The following is a 20,883-nucleotide window of genomic DNA, read 5'->3' on the forward strand; positions in this document are numbered from 1 at the left end:
AGACAAGGAGGGTGACTTGGTAAGGGTAGGAAAAGTGAAGTATGAGTAGCAGTTAGCTAATGAAGCCAAAAAGAATCCTAGGGAGTTCTTTTGACATGTAGCTAGCAAAAAAAAAAAAAAAAAAAAGAATGATTTGAGATAGTTGAGTTACTGAGTGAGCACTTTGCAAAAGTATATCATCCAGGTGGTGACATTGCAGAAACGAATAAACCAGTAGATTATACGGGAATTGTGGTTAATGAAGTGGAGGTGAGTAGTCTATTGCATAACCTCAATGTCAATACATCTGTGGGATTGGATGGTATACCAGCTCGTGTTGTACGAGAAGCAGCTAAAGAATTGTCAGTACCCTTGACCATTTTGTTTAATTTGAGTCTCGGGTCTGGGTTAGTCCCGAGCGGGTGGAAAGAGGGGAAAATAGTTCCACTGCATAAAGGTGGTTCCAAGACTGCTGTAGTAAATTACCGACTGATTAGCATATCAGGAATCATTGTCAAGGTTTTAGAGAAAATAGTCAAGAGGAAAATACAAGATTGGATAGAAGAAAATGGGATACTGTATCGGGGACAGCATGGTTTTGTGAAGGGTAGGTCATGCCTCAGTAACTTGCTCACGTATTATAACACAGTGACGGCTGAACTGGATAAGGGTAATGGGTTTACGGTGATTCTACTGGACCTTGCCAAGGCCTTTGACAGGATTCCACATGGAATTCTAATCAGTAAATTGCAGCATATGGAAATGGACATAGGGTTGGTGAGATGGGTAGGAGGGTGGTTGACGGAGAGATATCAGAGAGTGGTTTACTCGGGAGTAGAGTCCACAAGACGGCCTGTGACTAGTGGTGTGCCACAAGGATCTGTTCTTGGACCACTGCTGTTTAATTTGTTCATAAATGATATAGGAAATGATCTGAGAGGAACAGTTCATTTGTTTGCGGATGATGCGAAGTTGGGTAGGGCAATAGTGAATGCAGATGACGTCAAAATTTTGCAGGATGATTTGGATAGATTGGAGGTCTGGGCTAAGGAGAATGGATGTCAGTTTAATGTGGCAAAATGTAAGGTTATGCATTTTGGGGTGAAAAGATTGGCGGCAGTTTACTGCATTGGTGGAACCGTGCTCCAGGAAATTGATGAGGCACGAGATATAGGAGTGTTGGTAGATAAGGAATTGAAATTTAGGGGACACATTGCAAAAGTGACCAAAACAGCTCATCAAATCACTTGGTTGCTGAAGAATACGATGACAAGCAGAGACAAGCAGGTTATTGTTCCTCTGTATCGAGCCTTGATAAGACCCCATCTAGACTACTGTGCTCAGATTTGGTCACCTAGGTTTCTTCTTGATGGGGAGGAGGTGGAGAGGATCCAGAGGCGAGTGACCAAGATGATAGCAGGTCTGTGGAATGAACTGTATGAGAACAGGTTGAGAATTTGTGGGTTGCAAAAATTGGTTGATAGGCGGAGGAGGGGAGATATGATTGAGACATTCAAATTACTGAAGGGTTTCTATAAAATTGATTCAGAAGATATTTTTGAGAACAGGGCTGGTTGTGGGAGGACTAGGGGACATCCATGGAAACTGGGCAAAAGTGTGGTTAGTAAAGGTGTTAGAGCTGGGTTCTTTACTTTTAGAGTAGTGAATGAGTGGAATGCGCTCCCTGAGTCTGTGGTGGATGCTGTGACAGTGAATGAGTTTAAGGCGAGGTATGATAGATACTGTATGAATGTCAAATAGTTGTGATGAATATGATTTGGGGCCTCCCTCGATGAGTCCAATGACTCCCTGGAGTTGCCCGTAATAATAGTAATAATAATAATTATGGAGAGATGACACTGATTGGAGAAAATGGTATAAGGACAACTACTGCAGAAGATATACTGGAGATACTTAATGAACAGTTCATAAAGGTCTTTCATTCTTGTGAATGTGACATCATGGAGAGATTGAGAGCAGTTGATGATAGGGAGGAGAGACTGACTGTAAGTGAGGAAGAGGTGTATGGGGCATTGAGTAAACTTGATGTTAATAAGGCTGTTGGACTTGATAATATATCACCACATATTTTGAAGGAATATGCCAGGGAGTTGGCATCTGCCTTGACATATTTTTTTAATATGAGTCTTGCACTCAGTTAAGTTCCTAAGGAGTGGAAGGAGGGCAAGATTGTGCCACTTCATAAAGGAGGTGATCGAACTCAAGCATCAAACTATAGGCCTATCTGTGTGTCAGGTGTTGTGGTTAAGTTGTTGGAGAAGGTGAGAACTAAGATCCAGAAGTGGGTTGACAATAATGGTATTATCTTTGATGGACATCATGGATTTCCTAAAAGGAGGCCATGTTTTAGTAATCTACTTACTTATTACAATAAGGTGATGGCTTCCTTGGACAGAGGAGAGGGATACACAGTAGCATACTTAGATTTCACAAAAGCTTTTGATCAATTAGCACATGATAAGTTGATCAAACTAGGATATGACTATCAACTTATGGGGTTGGATATTAGTGCATTGGATCAGAGACTGGCTATCTGATAGATATCAGCAATTTGTGTATGGGGAAGCAATATCCCAGAAGAGGAAAGTCACTAGTGGCATACCGCAGAGATCTGTTTTAGGGCCATTGCTCTTTAACTTGTATGTTAATGATATTGGCGAAGATTTGGATGGGGATATTTGTTTGCAGATGATCCAAAGTTGGGACAAGAAGACATTGTGGCCTCACAAGAAGACTTGAATAAATTGAGTGAATGGGCATGCAAATGGGGATGCAAGCTCAAAATTGCAAAATATAAGGTTTAAAAATTTGGGAAACAAAGATGGGATTTAGAATTTATGCTTGGTGGGGATTTATTATTAGAGGTGAGAGAAATAACAAATCTTGGGGTTGGATAAGGTGAAATTTAGGGGACACATTGCCAAAATTGTGACGACAACACAAAGAATTCTGAGAATGATGCGGAGGACACTGACTTGTAAAAGTAAGGAGATTCTTGTTCCATTGTACACCCTCTGTCCAAAAAAGAAATCGAACTTTTCGAAAATAGAAGAAACTAGTGGTGCCAACCTTCATTAGTGTTATGTCAACTGTTTATGACATTTGTTACATTAGAAGCCAAGCTAGAGTGCCAAGAGTGACAGTGTGTTTTGACGAAAGATCGGAAAATGAGTTTCAAACAGACAGTTGCAATTGACTTTTGTGTTAAACTTGGTAAAGGTTTTACCGAAACGCATCAAATACTTCAAAAAGCATACGGTGATGAATGGTTATCCCATACTCAAGTTTACGAGTGGTTTAAGTGATTTTAAAGTGATCCTGAGACGCTTGAGGACGACAAAATGCCGGGCTGTCCAAAAATTGGACTGAGAGAAGTTAACATCCAAAAAGTGTGCGACTTCATCAGAGAAAACCTGAAATCGTCCATGAGATTGATTGAAGATGAATTGGGGATTCCAAAATCGACTGCACAACATTTTGACTGAGAGTTTGAGCCTTCGTAAATTGAATTCGCAATTTGTTCCCCACAAGTTGACTGATGACCAAAAAATGTATCGAATTGAACACTGCAAGGACCTCATTAAAACCGCACATAAGGACTCAAACTTCCTTGAAATGATCATTACTGGTAACGAAATGTGGTGTTTTGAGTATGAGCCCAAAACAAAGTGCCAGAGAGCTGAGTGCTGAGTGGAGATCACAAGAAGAGGGGTATCCGAAAAAAAAAGTCGCTTGGAGAAGTCAAAAGTAAAGACAATGCTGATTTGTTTCTACGATTCCAAGGGCATTATCCACAAAGAATTCATTCTGCCTGGCTAAACAGTCAATGGTGAGTTTTACCTCGAAGTTCTGAAGCAATTGATAGCGAGAATTCATCGCATACTGCATGAATATAGTGATGCAGGCAGCTGTGCATTCACTTTTGCATTATTTATTTATTTATTTATTTATCATATGGCTTGTACACATGGTTAAAAGACAATAAGATATAATACACGAGTATAGAAAAGATACACATATATGATTTAAAAAAAAAAATCTACATTCAGGCAAATACAAATATGAAATTTATGACAAGCATCAGACAGAAGATTAGTCATATTTTAACATTTAGGTTTTTGATCCAGTTGATCGCCTCTGGGGATAGGTCAAAGATATCCTTAAAGTCACCTGAATATGCTGTCAGCTCACATTCCTGTACTATATGGTAAATGGTTTGGTTCTCGGCTCCACAGGGACAGTGGGGATTTGGTATCTTGCCCAACTTTGAAAGTAAGTCTCCACATACACCATGGCCTGTACGAATCCTGTTAGCTGTCATCCATATATTCCTGGGCAGGTCAAATCCGGATGGTTTTTGAAAGATGTTTATGTGATTGTGAACTTCAGGTGATACTGCTTGGGACCACAGTACATCCCACCTACTCACCATACTGTCATTCTGGCTAAGAAGATTATGGGCGGTTTTTATGGCAGGTCATCTGGATTTTAGTCTATTGGATAAAGCATCTGGAATAAATTCATGTATTGGGAGATTTTGGTTATTTAAAATTCTTTTATATTCACGAAGCAAGGCTTCCTGTCATCGCAGTTCCGGAGGAGCAATATGGCTCAAAGTGGGGAGCCATTGTAAGGGTGTACTCCTAATGCAACCTGTTATTAAATGCAGAGTGGAGTTAAGTTGAATATCTAGTTTATTGCTGTTTTAAGGATACTTGTGACATAAGACTGAATGATAAATGCACGTAAACACAAGAAAGATATTTAATTAACCAAATATTTCGGTCTGGAAATAGCTATTGAGCCAGACAGGAGCACCATACTCTGCTGCACTGTAAACTAGCCCCATTGCAGTGCACTGCAGAGTTGTGGCACTTGAACCCCATATAGTACCACAAAGTTTCTGAACTATGTTATTTCTGGTGCGAACTTTAGCAGCGACATTAATCATATGCTGTTTATATGTCAGAGTTCTATCCAGAGTTATTCCCAGATATTTAGGTGTTGGATTAAAAGAAATTAATGTTCCATCAGCATATATCTCAGGTTTTTGATTTACAAGACTATTGTTCAGGTGAAAGCAAGAACATTCAGTTTTACCAGAATTTGGTGTTAATCTCCATTTTTTTATAGAACTGCCATAAAGCCGACAGATCATTTGTCAATATTTCTTTAGTTCTTTTGATAGACTTGTCGCTGATCGCCAAAGCTAGATCATCTGCATAAGCAAACTTCCTAATGGCTGTTTCAGGAATATCTGCGATGTAAAGACTAAAAAAGCAGTGGTGCGAGCACCGAGCCCTGAGGTAATCCATTCTTAAGCACTCTCTGTTTACTGATGCTTCCTCCGGTGACTACCCTGAAATATCGATCACACAGTAAGTTGTTTAGGAGATGACCCAATATTTTACATGGGATGACCTTAAGAAATTTATATATGAGTCCCTCCCTCCAAACAGTATCGTAAGCCACTGTTAAGTCCATAAAGACTGCAGTCGTCTTCAGGCATCTTTGAAATCCTGCTTCAATGTAGGTCGTTAAGCTGAGAACTTGATCTGTGCAACTGCTGTGATCTCTTCTGAACCCTGCTTGTTCTATTGGAACACATTCCAAAATTTTATCACTGATCCTGCTCAATATTAGTCTCTCCAACAATTTGTAGGTTGCACATAAAAGGGCTATGGGGCGATAGCATTCAGTTCTGTCTGCTGGCCTACCTGGTTTTAACACAGCAATGATTTTTGTCCTTTTAAATTCTTTAGGAACGCAGCCACTTTCAAGTATATCGTTAAAGAACTTAGCCAGCCACAATCTTGCATATGGTCTGCACTTTTGCACTATAATGCACCATCTCATCGTTCGAACATTGTGAGACAGTTTTTGAGCAAAAACCAAGTTTGTGTGTTGGATCACTTGCTGTATTCGCTTGATTTAGCACCCTGTGACTTCTTTCTCCCCACCCCAACTTCATTTGCCGATGAAAGGAAAGCGATATGACACCATTGAAAATGTTCAAGCAGCAGTAACCACGACTCTCAACAGTATCCCAAAATATATTAAAAAACTCATTTAATGAATTAATTGACCGTGCCAAATGCTACATAGAAGCTGAGGGAGAGTATATTGATTGAAATAAATGATTTGAATAATTATAATTGGACTGTGTTTTATTTTCTATTAAAAGTTCAGTTTCATTTTTGGACAGAGGATGTATAAGGTTTTGATTAGGCTACACATGGATTATTGTGCACAGATTTGGTCACCTGGTTTTCAAAAGGATGAAGAGATGTTGGAAAGGGCCCAGAGATGACTTACTAAGGTAGTTTCTGATCCCTGGAATATGAGGAAAGGTTGAGAAGATACAATTTACAGAATCTAGTGGACAGGAGAAAGAGGAATGATATGATAGGGACCTACAAGTTAGTAAGGGGTTATAGGATCAATGTTGGAGAGGTTTTACAGCAAACAGTAGGAGATCAGGGGAGAACCAGAGGATATCCATGGAAGCTGTATAAGGAGAATGTGAGCAGGAGAATGAGAAGTAGGTTTTTTGCATGCACAGTTGTGAATGAAGAGAATTTGAGTGTGTTTAAGGCATGGTATGATGAGCTGTATGTATGACAAAAGGACCTCCTAGATGAGTCTTTGACTCCATGGGGTCTTGGGATAATAACAATAACAAGAACATTATTATTGATTTTGACTTTATTATATTTGGTTAATTTCCACATATTATTCAATCTTATGAAACCACTATTTGCTTTTGTCAATCTTTGTATTATACAGGGTTATTCAGAAATCCACGAAACATTTTAAACATTTACCACTAGTAAACTACACAACAGATAGTGGTAAGATTTACATCGAAAAAACAACAAATTCTCCAAGTTTGTTTGAGGAGACCACCTGAGTGTAGCCATGGTTTGTTGCTAGGAAGCAATAGTAGCAAAGATGGCGCCGAGTAAATGTGAGAAGTCATTTTGTGTGTTAGAATACACAAGAACCACGGTGGTTTGTGACAGTGCAGTGATGATTTCGAGCAGAATTCCAGAAGGAATCACCTGTGTACAACAGCATCAAGAAGTGGTATGAGAAATTCCGGGATGAAGGATGCCTGTGCACTGCTCCTCGACTGGGATGTCTAGGGCTAAATGAAGAAACTCTGGATCGTGTTAGAGAAGTCTATGTGTGCAGCCTACGGAAGTCCACTGCACATGCAAGTTTAGAAGTTGGTGTCTCGCAACCAACAGTGTGGTGAATTCTCCATAAGTGACTGAAGGTTAAACCCTTCAAGCTTCAGCTGCATCAGACTCTCTCAGCATTAATGACAAAGAAGTGCATCTTAATTTCTGTAAGTACTTACAGGAGAGGTTTGAAGTTGACAGTTTTGTGAAGAAACTCATCTTAAGTGATGAAGCAACTTTTCATGTGTGTGGGAAGGTGAATTGGCACAATATGCAAGTCTGGGGGACCGGAAATCCCAATGCAATCACTGAGCATGTATGAGAATCACCATCTTTTGTGCAATTTCGAAGGTGAAGGTATACAGGCATTTTTCTTCGCAGAGTTCACCATCACAGGAATGACATACATGTACATGTTGGAGAAATGGCATCAGCCATTTCTCCAACATGGCTTAATGAAGACAGTGATAATTACATCTATCAACAAGATGATGTGTTAATGCACTAAGACCCCAGTCACTGAATTTAACTCCATGCAAATTTTTCTTGTGGGGATCAGTGAAGGGCATTGTCTTTGTGTCCCCAATCCCCACTAATCTCATGGAACTTTGCAACTGTATCACCGGAGTTGCGACATTGATCGACAGTGACATGCTCACACATGTGTGGATTGAAATGGATTATCAGCTTGATGTCTGCTGCATCAGCAAAGGCAGACACATTGAGCATTTGTGAGGTATGCAAAAAAAAATTGGACATTTTATTTTTATTTCAGTGTAATAAAATATAGTATCTGTACACAATAAATAATGGAAAAAACTCACGTAGAAAGATTATTTATTAGTATAATTTTCGCCTGTGTGTCACAGGCATCTTCAGTACATTAAGCTCAAAATTAAACACTAACTGACAATTCCAAAAAGCACCACCTAAGTAGCTGGTATAAGATAACTAAAAAGGTCAATAACTTTCCTATAAAAAAAAAAAAAATTAATACAATAAAAAGTTAGGAAAGATTAGCTGATTTGTAAAGTACTATCTCCCATAAAGGGGATAGACGTAAGCCGTCGGATCTGTTTAAGTTAGGAGAATGAAGTAGAGTTTCACATGTTTCTTTATAAAGGCGTTCCATGAGAAACTGACTTTTGTGAAGAACTCTTGTCTTTCTCCAATGAACTCTGTGTCTAGTGAAGATGGCATGTTCAGAAAGTCCAGACTTTTCAGGTTTAAAGTATTCAATATAAGATTGGTGTTCTTCTAGCCAAATAGAGGCGGATCTTCCCGCTTGTCCGAAATAAGATAATCCACAAGAGCACGGAATCTGGTAGACACCTGGATGATTAAGATGTGGAAGCTTGTCCTTAGGAGAAGTGAGAAAGGTGGAGATTTTTCTAAACGGTCGAAAGGCAACAAAAATATTCAGTGGTTTTAAAACTTTTGCTATACGTTCACTGATGCCTTGTACATAAGGGATAGTAATGTCGTTATTTCCTCTGTGTTTGAAGAGGAAGACATATTAAAACTACTGAAAGTTCTTTTAATGAAGCAATTCTTATAACCATTAAATAGAAAGGAAGAAGTTATGTATTGTAGTTCTTTCTGTAAGATCGTCTGTAGAACAAAAGGAGTGGGCCCGATGAACCAGTGTTTTAATAGTTCCTGCCTTTTGACTGGGATGGTGATGAGATTCTGCATGGATATAATGGCCTGTATGAGTCTTCTTTCTATAAACTGAGAAATGTAGGTTATCATCTGGTTGGCGAAGAATTAGAAGATCTAAAAAGGCTAACTGCTTATTTGATTCTACATTTAGGGTAAACTTGATCCTAGGATGAAATGCGTTTAACTTAGTGAGAAATTGTTGAAGTTCATCAGAAGAGCCATTCCATACAGCAAAAATGTCATCGACATATCTGAACCAATGCATAGGTCTGGGAGAAATATTGTCAAAGATACGTTGTTCAAAATGTTCCATAAAGAAATTGGAGATAGCAGGAGAAAGAGGATTCCCCATTGCTGTTCCTTCAATTTGTTGATACAACTTATTTTTAAAGGAAAAATAACCAGAATTTATTACAAAATCAAATACGTTTACAATGTCCGAAGGAAATTCCTGTTGTAGTAATTCAATACTTTCCGAAAGAGGCACATTTGTAAATAAAGAAACAACATCTAAACTGATCATGATATCAGAAACGTCCAAATGAAGATCTGAAATTTTATTTTTGAAATCCAAAGTATTTTTTATATAAGTATCAGTTCTTCTAGTGGAAGAGGAGAGTAAATTTGATAAAAATTTTGAGATTTTGTAAGTGGGGCAACCTATACAATCTACGACTGGTCTCAGCGGAATGCCTGGTTTATGAACTTTCGGAAGACCATACAATCTAGGTGGACAACCGAAGAAGATTTTAAGTTTTTTCTTTTGATCTTCATTCCATGTAGATACATTATCTATAAGAGAATTAAGTCTCTTCAATTGACTCCAGGTAGGATCCGATGTAAGAGGCCTATAAGTTGAATAGTCGCGAAGTAAAAGAGACATTTTTCTCTCATATTCCTTCCTATCTTGAATCACTATAGCCTTCCCCTTATCAGCTTTCGTAATTATTAAATTATTGTTATTCTTCAGTGATTTCAATGCTTTAAACTCAGAGTAAGAAAGATTAGGACGAGGAGGCTTGGCATGAATGGTTATAAGAATTGCTTCATTAAAAGAACTTTGAGTAGTTTTAATATGTCTTCCTCTTCAAACACAGAGGAAATAACGCGCATTACTATCCCTTATGTACAAGGCATCAGTGAACGTATAGCAAAAGTTTTAAAACCACTGAATATTTTTGTTGCCTTTCGACCGTTTAGAAAAATCTCCACCTTTCTCACTTCTCCTAAGGACAAGCTTCCACATCTTAATCATCCAGGTGTCTACCAGATTCCGTGCTCTTGTGGATTATCTTATTTCGGACAAACGGGAAGATCCGCCTCTATTCAGCTAGAAGAACACCAATCTTATATTGAATACTTTAAACCTGAAAAGTCTGGACTTTCTGAACATGCCATCTTCACTAGACACAGAGTTCATTGGAGAAAGACAAGAGTTCTTCACAAAAGTCAGTTTCTCATGGAACACCTTTATAAAGAAACATGTGAAACTCTACTTCATTCTCCTAACTTAAACAGATCCGACGGCTTACGTCTATGGGAGATAGTACTTTACAAATCAGCTAATCTTTCCTAACTTTTTATTGTATTAATTTTTTTTTTTTTTATAGGAAAGTTATTGACCTTTTTAGTTATCTTATACCAGCTACTTAGGTGGCGCTTTTTGGAATTGTCAGTTAGTGTTTAATTTTGAGCTTAATGTACTGAAGATGCCTGTGACACACAGGCGAAAATTATACTAATAAATAATCTTTCTACGTGAGTTTTTTCCGTTATTTATTATGTACCGATATGTCTACTCACGGTTTACCTCTTTTAAAACTTAAATATAGTATCTGTTGCATAATTTATTAGTAATAAATGTTTAAAATGTTTCATGGATTTCTGAATAACCCTGTATTCTACAGCATTTCCAAACACTATCTCCCAAGTATGGAAATTTCTCCACTATTTCAACTGTATGGTGGCCAATTTTAAGTACTTTCTCACTTGTGTTGTTCATTTTAAAAGCTGTTTTATTCATATATAAGTCCGATTTTTGTAAAAAGGCTGTCTGATACAATACTTCATATTTTGCTTGTATATAAATGTTGTGTTTTGATAATAAAGTCACATCATATGCACAGTCCAGATTTAAACTGTGATATTAAATTCAATTTTATTCCTCTTCTTATTTGTAATGATGCTATCTCACACTGCTCTTTATCTCTTACCAGTTAGGCATTTCCTGTGCAACAATACAGCCTTTGCTTAGTTTTATTATTCTCACATACTTATCAGGAATTCAGTAGATTCTAATCCAAAATATCTCTCTATCAACAGTTTCAAAAGCTCTTTCAAAATCTAAAAAAATTTAGGTATAATGTAGTTCTGTACTATATATACTGTTTAATTACATTCTTTAAAATAAAAATAGGATGTAAATTACTTCCACCTGCTTTAAAACTAACTCAATTTGCTCATCTTAATATGGTTTCTATTAGATTTTTTATATCTATTTCTAAATTTTTAAATCTAAAACTTTTACCAAACATTTTTGCAGATAATGAAAGTAAGCTAATTCTCCTTTAATCTTCACATAAGAAAACTATCCTTTTTGCAATTATAGTTATTATTTCACTCTACAGCACAATTAAAGATCACTTGCAATTCACCAGTGGCAATTTCTTTAGTTAGTCTTAAGTATGTTTATTGCTATATTAACACAGATGCAGTCCTTTCCATTCATAATCTTATCCATTATATTTAAATTTTGGTTTCAATGTAATATTTAAATCCACACCTATGGGAGATTCTTTCATTATTCTACTTATTACATCATTATACTGCATCTATTATATCATTATATAAGTTGCATTGTTTGCTACACAAAAATGATACACATAAAAGGGCTATTTATAGCATAGATAATGAATTGAGGGACAACTGTCTTAGCCAGCATGTGATGGAGAGAACATGAAGATCAAGAGCTTTGGATTTGTTATAGCCTCAGAGGATCTGATCAATGTCATATTTGGCTCAGTTTGTGAGAGTGACCATGGGGTCCTGATTTGGAGGATGAACAGGCACATAGAGATATCAAGGCAGAAAGAATTTATGTGGAATTATAAGGCAGGCAACTATAACAGATCAAAACAGTATGTGGATGAAAAAATTTAAAGGAAGAAAAGTCAGCAGTGCATGGGTGATTGTTAACAAGAAATTGCAGACAACAATAGCAATTTGTGTACCTAAGTAAAGAAGATGAAATGATTTGGAGTGAAATAAATGACTACAGAAATTAAACAGGGATTGCAGATTAAAAAGAGATCATGGAAGACATATAAGGAGCGAGGAAGAGAACAGTTACACAAGGAATATAAGGCTCAGTCTAGAAAGCGACTAGTATTGTAAGAAGAGAAAAATTAGAATATGAGAGGAGACTAGAGTTGTCATCCAAGGAGAATCTCAAGTAGTTTTTTTCATAAGACTCATGTGGCAAGTAGGAGGAAAAACAATAGTGAACAGATTAGCTTGCTAGATGGAGATGGGACTTGGGTGGCCAATGCAGACGACATACTTGAACCTAAATGATCACTTTATTAGAGTATTCCCTCCTGGTTCAACAGGCTTTATTCCTGAAAGGATAAGGAGTGGTGATGTGTCAGAAGTGAATAAAGAAGTTGAATTCCAAATACTAAGTATGCTAAATGTCAATAAGGCAGCGGGGGGGGGGGGCACAGAATTTCACCATGTGTTTTAAGGGAATGTGTTGTGGAATTGACAATGTCATTAACTTGGCTGTTTAATGAGCCTTGCAATGGGGCAGGCTTCTAGAGAGTGGAAGGAGAGTAAGATAGTGACATTGCATAAAGTTAGTGGTAAAATGGAGGTATCAAACTACAGGTCTGTTTTTATTTCTTCTGTCTGTAGTTGTTAAGATTTTGGAGAAATTGATAAGAACTCATATACAGAATTGACCAGATGAAGACTATTATTTATGCAGGCCAGCAAGGATCTGTTAAAGGAAGCTCTTGTTTTAGTAATCTGGTTACCTTCAATTACAGAGTAACAAGAGCAGTGGATGAGGGTAAGGCATACACTGTCATTTTTAACCTCTCTGGTGTGAATCGAGGTTAAGGATAAAATATATGGTGGGGTGTTGCCAGATCTGGTGGTTCAACTGTTGGAACAATGAAATGCATTGCCAAATTGCAATGATGGGTATTAAGCAAGTAATTATTATAGGTCATTTAAATTATTGAAACATAGATTGGAAAGAAGAGAAATCTCAAGACTGTCAAATTTAATAAAACAAAAACAGACAATTTCAAATTAGAAAAATGAATCATGCAGGATTGTCCATTCACAACAAATTTATTTACTACCTATCTTGAAGTAATATGCAAATCCATAGCTGAATTTCACACCTACCTTATTTAATCTTCTGACCTTTGGAACACATTTAAACATTGCCTGTATTGGATAGTTCTTGAATATCACCCATTCAAAATTCAAATTAGAAAAATGAATCATGCAGGATTGCCCATTCGCATCAAATTTATTTACTATCTATCTTGAAGTAATATGCAAATCCATAGCTGAATTTCACACCTACCTTATTTAATCTTCTGACCTTTGGAACACATTTAAACATTGCCTGTACTGGATAGTTCTTGAATATCACCCAACTCCTCATTCCATGCTACAGCTCCAAGCTGTCTCCTGATCTTCTTATAACAACTAGTATTGTAGTTCCACATATACACTTTCCTCATAGACGTCCTCACATGGCTGGCAACCATCCAGGCATCACATTTTTCGTGTATAAGACTTTTTTTTTTTTCCTAAGATTTTTAGACCAAAAATTGGGGTTGTCTTATATACAGGAGGGTTGAGAGACCCTGCAGTTGCCATGGCACGTTGCCACGAACAGGCTTCCACCAATCACTAGCCTTTGTTAACTCTGTCGATTGACATCATTAACGGCTGATTCTGAATAAACCAATCAGAACTCTGAAAGCATTCATATTTTTGTTAATAAGTTAATACATTACAATATTTTGAGCACTAGCCCATAAAAATGTCCGAAAATAAAAAATGATTGCCATATTCTTCAAAATTCAAGTTAAAAGTCATCAATTACACAAAAGAACATGGAAATAAAGCTTCAGAGAGACAGTTTGGACCTCCTCCCACATATACACTTTCCTCATAGACGTCCTCACATGGCTGGCAACCATCCAGGCATCACATTTTTCGTGTATAAGACTTTTTTTTTTTCCTAAGATTTTTAGACCAAAAATTGGGGTTGTCTTATATACAGGAGGGTTGAGAGACCCCGCAGTTGCCATGGCACGTTGCCACGAACAGGCTTCCACCAATCACTAGCCTTTGTTAACTCTGTCGATTGACATCATTAACGGCTGATTCTGAATAAACCAATCAGAACTCTGAAAGCATTCATATTTTTGTTAATAAGTTAATACATTACAATATTTTGAGCACTAGCCCAAAAAATGTCCGAAAATAAAAAATGATTGCCATATTCTTCAAAATTCAAGTTAAAAGTCATCAATTACACAAAAGAACATGGAAATAAAGCTTCAGAGAGACAGTTTGGACCTCCTCCCACTGAGTGCATGATTAGACAGTGGAGAAAACAGGAAGAACAACTACTCAAGATGCCAAAAACGAAGAGCACCTTAAGAGGAAAACCAGCAAAATAGCCAAACTTGGAGCAGAGGCTTAAACTTCCTTCAAATCCCAGTTTATTCAATATGAGGCAAAAAGATTTGCAAGAGAAGTGAACATTGTTGATTTTACAGGAAAGACAAAATGGTGCTTCAACTTCATGAGGAGAGAAGGCCATGAGAACATGAAGTAAGTTAGCTCAGAAAATGTACCTTAAATGCATCCCTAAAAATGCATCTTAGTATGTATCTTAAAAATATTACCTATTACTAAATATACTTTGAATATTTCAAAAAATATCAAATGTGTTCTGTTTTATGTTTAAAATATTGATTTTTTAATTTTGGATTCGAAAAAGTAGGGTTCGTCTTATACATAGAAAAACATGGTAATCACTTCATGGTCACTCACCAACTGGAGGGAGATGTAACGCCTCATTTATAACAACATCCTGTGATGAGATGATCAAATCCAAGACCCCCAACCCTCATTTACCCTACATTACACACTGCCTGAAGTAGTTGTCCCTCAAAAAACAAGAAACTAATTTTCTTTACTTCCAGTTGCTATCTCGTCATCCCAATCTCTATATTGCTGTAATTAAAATCACCTAGAATGATCACCCTTTTCCCATTTGCTTGGCTAATTCGCTTATACATTTACTGGTCACTACTCTTCACATTACCAGGTCTATAGCAACATTCAACAAAGTATTTCATTATTCACCTCTATCTCACACTATACCTCCTCAAAACCATTACCACTATTTCTCCCTTGCATCTCTACCTTGTATGGTGAGTTTTTTTTTTTTTTATCATCAATAGCACTTTATCTCCCTTTTTTACCCTTTCTATCTTCATGAAATACATCACAGCCTTCCATCTCTATTCTTGTCAGGATGTCACCCTCATCCAACCATGTCTCACTTATGCCAGCAATTTTTTGGGTGAACAATCTCGATCAATGCGACCATTTCATTTCCTTGTTTCTGATAATTCTAGCATTTGTATACAAACATAATAGCTCATTTCTGAATCTATAACAGTGACTTATCCATACTTTCCTCAAGCCATTTCTTTCCCTCTTTACTTGTCCCAGAACCCTCTTCAATTCCATCTGTTTTCCTTAAATCCCAGATCATCCCCTTTCCGTTTTGTCTACACACACATTCGCATCCTCTAGGAGCATAAACCTTTCTTATGCTGTGTTCCCCTGTCCACCCTGAGTCTCCCCATTTCCCTGTTTGTCTTGCACACTTGTTCTCTCATTCTCTACATTCATGCCATCCACTTCTTGATTCATAAGTACCATGTCAATTACTCCTTCCTTACTCTCCTGCTCTTTCACATTGCTTCTTACTTGCTGAGAATCATTCTCTGCACTTATTACTTTCCCTTCCAGCAGGTTTCTCCAATGACTCACACCAAAACCAATCAAACACAGTTCATGATTCTTATACAGTTCAATTCTTCCTTCAAATTCATTCCACATATTAACAAACTGCACTCCTTTCTCTTCACACATTTCTGCTGACATATCATTCATAGTTCGTGCTCTTTGCCTCATCTTATCACTGTCATACCTACATAACACACTGACTATCTTTCCTATCACAATATTATCTTTTATCCTTCTCAACAACCTCCTGATATCCAATTGTACATTCTCCTTTTTCTCAGTCAAGTCATTTGTTCCTACTACCAACTCCTTTGCTCACTTAGTCCTCATATCCAATGCTTCAATCACTCAATTCATTTTACCTCCAGGAAAACAAACCTTGTACATCTTCTCATTTACCACACTTCTCATAACTGAATCACCATACAATGTCATATATATATATATATATATATATATATATATATATATATATATATAGAATTCTCTTTATTTCATTCCACATCTACCTTATTATGAAAGTTGAACTAGCAAAAAATTGACATATAACAAAAAGAATTCAAAAAGGTTCAGAATAGCTGGTAGTATCAGAAGAGTGAGAGGGAACAATTAATCTGATAAAATGAATCAAAGGGACTTTTAGCAAAAGAAAATTAAAAAAAGAGAAGATTCTAAGCTGGGCATCATATGAAATGGACACAGAGTGCCAGCTTAGTTGGCCAAGTGGATTGCGTCTTTGCTCTTCAACCAATAAGCTGTGGGTTCAAATCCCATTGCAGGCATGAATGTTTCAAGTACCACTATTCTATTTACTGGAGACTTGAAGTGACTCAAATATATTCTATGTCTGGTTGCTAGAGCAGGATTTTTAGATTATCTAACTTTAATCCCACCCAAGGTGCTACACTAGTATTTATGGGTGATCCCACTCAGAAAAGTTAATACACCTTTCATAAGCAGTATTCACATTAAAAGAGAAAGATACATAGTGATTGGAGAAGCCAAGATGGAAATGATTAATTCTGAATGACACTAAGAGCACTACACCTGTGATGTAAATGTGGAAGGTTTCTGGAAAGAAAGACTTTTCCCACATGCAATTATTTCTCTTTGCTTGTCTTTAAACAGTATTTATGGTAAGTTGAAATTGGTATGGATATGTAATATAGTCAGATTTTCTTTACTAAGCCATATGCATTGAGACTTTAACCCAACTTCTCTGCCAGTCACAACCCTTGGTAGTGTCCTATGTATATACACCTGCACAAACTCTCTTAGCACACCTGGCAAAATGGTGTTAGCAAGATTATTCGCCAAGTGACAGGATGTCTCCATGATCTACAATATATATACACCTCACAAAACATTACTCAAAAATGTATGCTGTGAAAAATGTAGATATTAATGGTCTTTTAGAATGTGATAACCAGAAATTCTTATTTTAGCCAGTTAGTTCTGCTTTCTGCTGCTAAGTTTTTTCTATGTTTTATCCTGCAAATTGTTCATCAACAAAAGATTTTTTGAGTATAAACTGCAAATATATGCACATATATAGCTGATATATGCATCGATTTTTTAAAAGTATAAAAGTGTTGCCTAAGTGCTTTAATATGTTATTACAACTTGCATTCCTTTTCAGAAAATACAGTATTTCAAAAGCATTTATAAAGTTTTATTCCTAAGTCATGAAATTGAAAATTAGAATAAACAAAATACAGGATCTCAAGCTCACCTTTTCCTGATTTAATAGGTTCATAATATTTGGGAAAGTTCAAAATAGCCTGTATCAAACAAAAAGAGTCAATCAAAATTAAAAAATAAATAAAATATTATTTCAGCAATGATGGGTATAGTAACATTATTTAGGATTTCTTTAAAAGAGCAAACTACAATAATATTCATCAATAGGCAGCTATATGATGTAAAGTTTTGTTTAATCCTCATGAGAATTATTATAAATTGAGATAAAATATCAAAAATATGAAAGAAAAAATATACATTACTTATCAAAAGTTGCAAGAAATTTCTTTGATTGCAAAAAAAAAAAAAAAATGTAATTATATAACATTCAAGTCTCGTGACCAATAAAGAATTAGTTCAAAAGTCTTTTTGATGTATGCTGAACAACAAGACAATGGAAAGAGTTAACAGCATGTTCAAGGGTTATGAATGAGTTGGGATGGGTGGATTAGAATCATGACTAAGTAGCTAAAGCTGTAAGGATAGTTTATATACATACATATATAAAAATGAATACATGTATAAAAATGAATACATGAATACATATATATATATATATATATATATAAATGAATACATATATATATATATATATATGTGTGTGTGTGTGTGTGTGTGTGTGTGTGGAACCTCCATAGCTCAGTCAGTATAAATGAAGCCCTTTGGTCAGAAAGACCTGGGTTCAATTCCTGTGAGTAACATGAGGAAACTTTATCTGGTCTCTTTCGACTAAAGATAAGTTAGTCAGTCTCATAGAGAGGTAGGGGATTTTTACAATCAGAAACTCGGGTTTTTTGTCTCCAAGAACAGGCAAACTGGCTCATGCATCTACAGACATAGGACACACCGAGATGCATAGGGCTAACCACCTTATCCTCAACATGATAGCAGTTAAATATAGAAAAAATCCCTGACACTGTAAGCTAAAAAGAGGAAAGGAATAATAATAAAAAAAGAAAATTGTGTATGTGTGTGCGTGCACGCGGACAGTGCTTTTCTTTGTAAAACAATAGGTGTTGGTACTCATTTTTTGCTAGAAGGAAAAACTGAAAATGAAAATAGTATGAAAAGAAACTAAAAAAATTATTGACTGATATTTTTATCAGTCAATAATTTTTTTGGGGTGCTTAAGGGTCAAATCTGTATAACCGAGAGGAGACTTCCACACAGCCTTTAAAGGAATGTGGAGAAAGCCGACCAGAGCTAAATGACCTAATGTTAAATCCTCACCTTCTCATGGTGCACCCTTAGGTTTCTACCTGGAGACTGAACAAACGAGGATGGGCTGCCAATTTGGGATTTCTTGACCAACTTCTTCAATACTTTGACAACAACTCCTGGTATGCTGATCGATCGAGTAGGGTTACATCAGTCTTGGAGCCTCCTTTATGCAACGGAACTATTTTCCCCTCTTTCCACCCCTCAGGACTAACCCAGATCTGAGACTTAGATTAAACAATATAGTCAAGGGCAATGACGATTCCCTTGCCACTTCATGTAAAACTTGAGCTGGTATACCATATCTCCAGCTGTATTCACATTAAGGTTTTGTAATATGCATAGCATTTTACAGAACCTTAACGGAGGTGCATGCTATGCACCTCCATTTCATTTATCTCAGTTCCTGTATAAGCCTTTGGCTCTCTTGTTCCTGAGAGAGCCATATCACAGCCTAGGTGATGTAGTTCTTCGAAAGTGTTCACTTAGTAATTCTACTATTTCGAATGATTCAGTTACCTCCCTTCTGTTGGCATTCATTAAAATCATTTTGCCATATACATTCTTTCTTTTATTTGCAGCATATCGAAAGAACTGTTTGGGATTCACCTTAGCCTGCATTGATAACTTCCTTTCATAATCTGCTTTTGCCTTTCTTACCACACTAGTTACCCTTCTAGCCTGTGCTTTGTACTGTTCATGTGCCTGCAGGTCACCTTTCTCCTTAAATTCCTCCACAATTGTTTCTTTTTTTTCCATCTCAGCTTAATGATGATATTCATCCATTTAACTTCCACTTCATTTACTCTCCTGACTCTAGTTATGCAGTCTGCCATTACCTCCCTCAAACACTCTTTCACCACTTCCCATTCACTATCAACATCCAGCCCTTGCAGTTTTACATGCCATGGCACTGAACCAAGAAATCTCCTAAGCTCGTTTAATCTAAGTCTTGGCTCTGGGTTAGTCCCAAGGAAAGAGAAGAAAATTGTTCCATTGCATAAAGGGGGGGCTCCAAGACATGTAGCAAATTACCAACCGATCAGCATATCTGGAGTTGCTGTCAATGTACTGGAGAAGTTGGCCAAGAACAAAAGACAAGAATGGATACACAGAAATGAGATACTGTATGGGAAGGGGGGGGTCAACATGGTTTTGTGGAGGTTAGGTCATGCCTCAGTAACTTGCTCACATTTTTTAATACAGTGACAGCTGTGGATAAAGGTAATAGGTTTACAGTGATACTGCTGGACTTTGCAAAAGCCTTTGCCAGGATATCACATGGAATTCTAATCAGTAAACTGTAGTACATGGGGGGTGGATAGAATTGGTGAGGTGGATAAGAGGGTGGTTGATGGAGAGATATCAAAGAGTAGTTTATTCAGGAATAGAGTCCAGAACAAAGCCTGTGACTAGTGGTGGTGATGTTGTGGCGTAGGGTCCTGTTCTTGGGCTGCTACTATGTAATTTATACATTAATGATATAGGAAAGGATCTGAGAGGAACTGTTCAGTTGTTTGCTGATGATGCACAGTTGGGTAGAGCAATAGTTAATACAGATGATGTTAAAATTTTGCAGGATGATTTGGATAGACTGGCAGTCTGGGAAAAGGAGAATGGATATCAGTTTCATTTGGAAAAGCATAAGATTATGCATTTTTGGAGTAAAAGGATTACCAGCTGTATACCACATTGATGGAACCATACTCCAGGAAATTGACAAAGCCAGAGATTCGGGAGTGTTAGTAGATAGGGAATTGAAGTTTAGAGGGCACACAACAAAAGCGACTAAAGCAGCTCATTGGATTACTTGGTTACTGAAGGATACTTTGACAAGCAGAGACAAGCAGGTTGTTATTCATATCTATCAAGCCTTGATAAGACCCTATCTTGACTACTGCATGCAGATCTGGTCACCTGGGTTTCTTGGTGATGAGGAGGAGGTGGAGAGAATCCATAAGTGAGTGATCAAGATGGTAGCAGGTCTATGGAATGAACCTTACGAGAA

At 37.0% G+C, this 20,883-nt stretch overlaps 1 protein-coding gene across 4 annotated transcripts in view; it reads right to left on the reverse strand.

Annotated features, from left to right (window-relative positions):
• Positions 1-20,883, reverse strand: part of Orc5 (origin recognition complex subunit 5) — a 183,402-nt gene that overhangs the window by 66,622 nt on the left and 95,897 nt on the right. For all 4 annotated transcript variants that reach the window (XM_090413801.1, XM_090413802.1, XM_090413800.1 and 1 more), the window contains one exon: positions 17,650-17,698. In XM_090413801.1, coding sequence (XP_090269927.1) covers positions 17,650-17,698 — 49 coding nt within the window. The remainder of the gene's footprint in view (positions 1-17,649; positions 17,699-20,883) is intronic.

This window comes from Typopeltis vanoorti, chromosome 24 (genome assembly GCF_054136105.1).
Source record: "Typopeltis vanoorti isolate ZY-2024b chromosome 24, IOZ_Tvanoo_1.0, whole genome shotgun sequence".
NCBI lineage: Eukaryota > Metazoa > Arthropoda > Arachnida > Uropygi > Thelyphonidae > Typopeltis > Typopeltis vanoorti.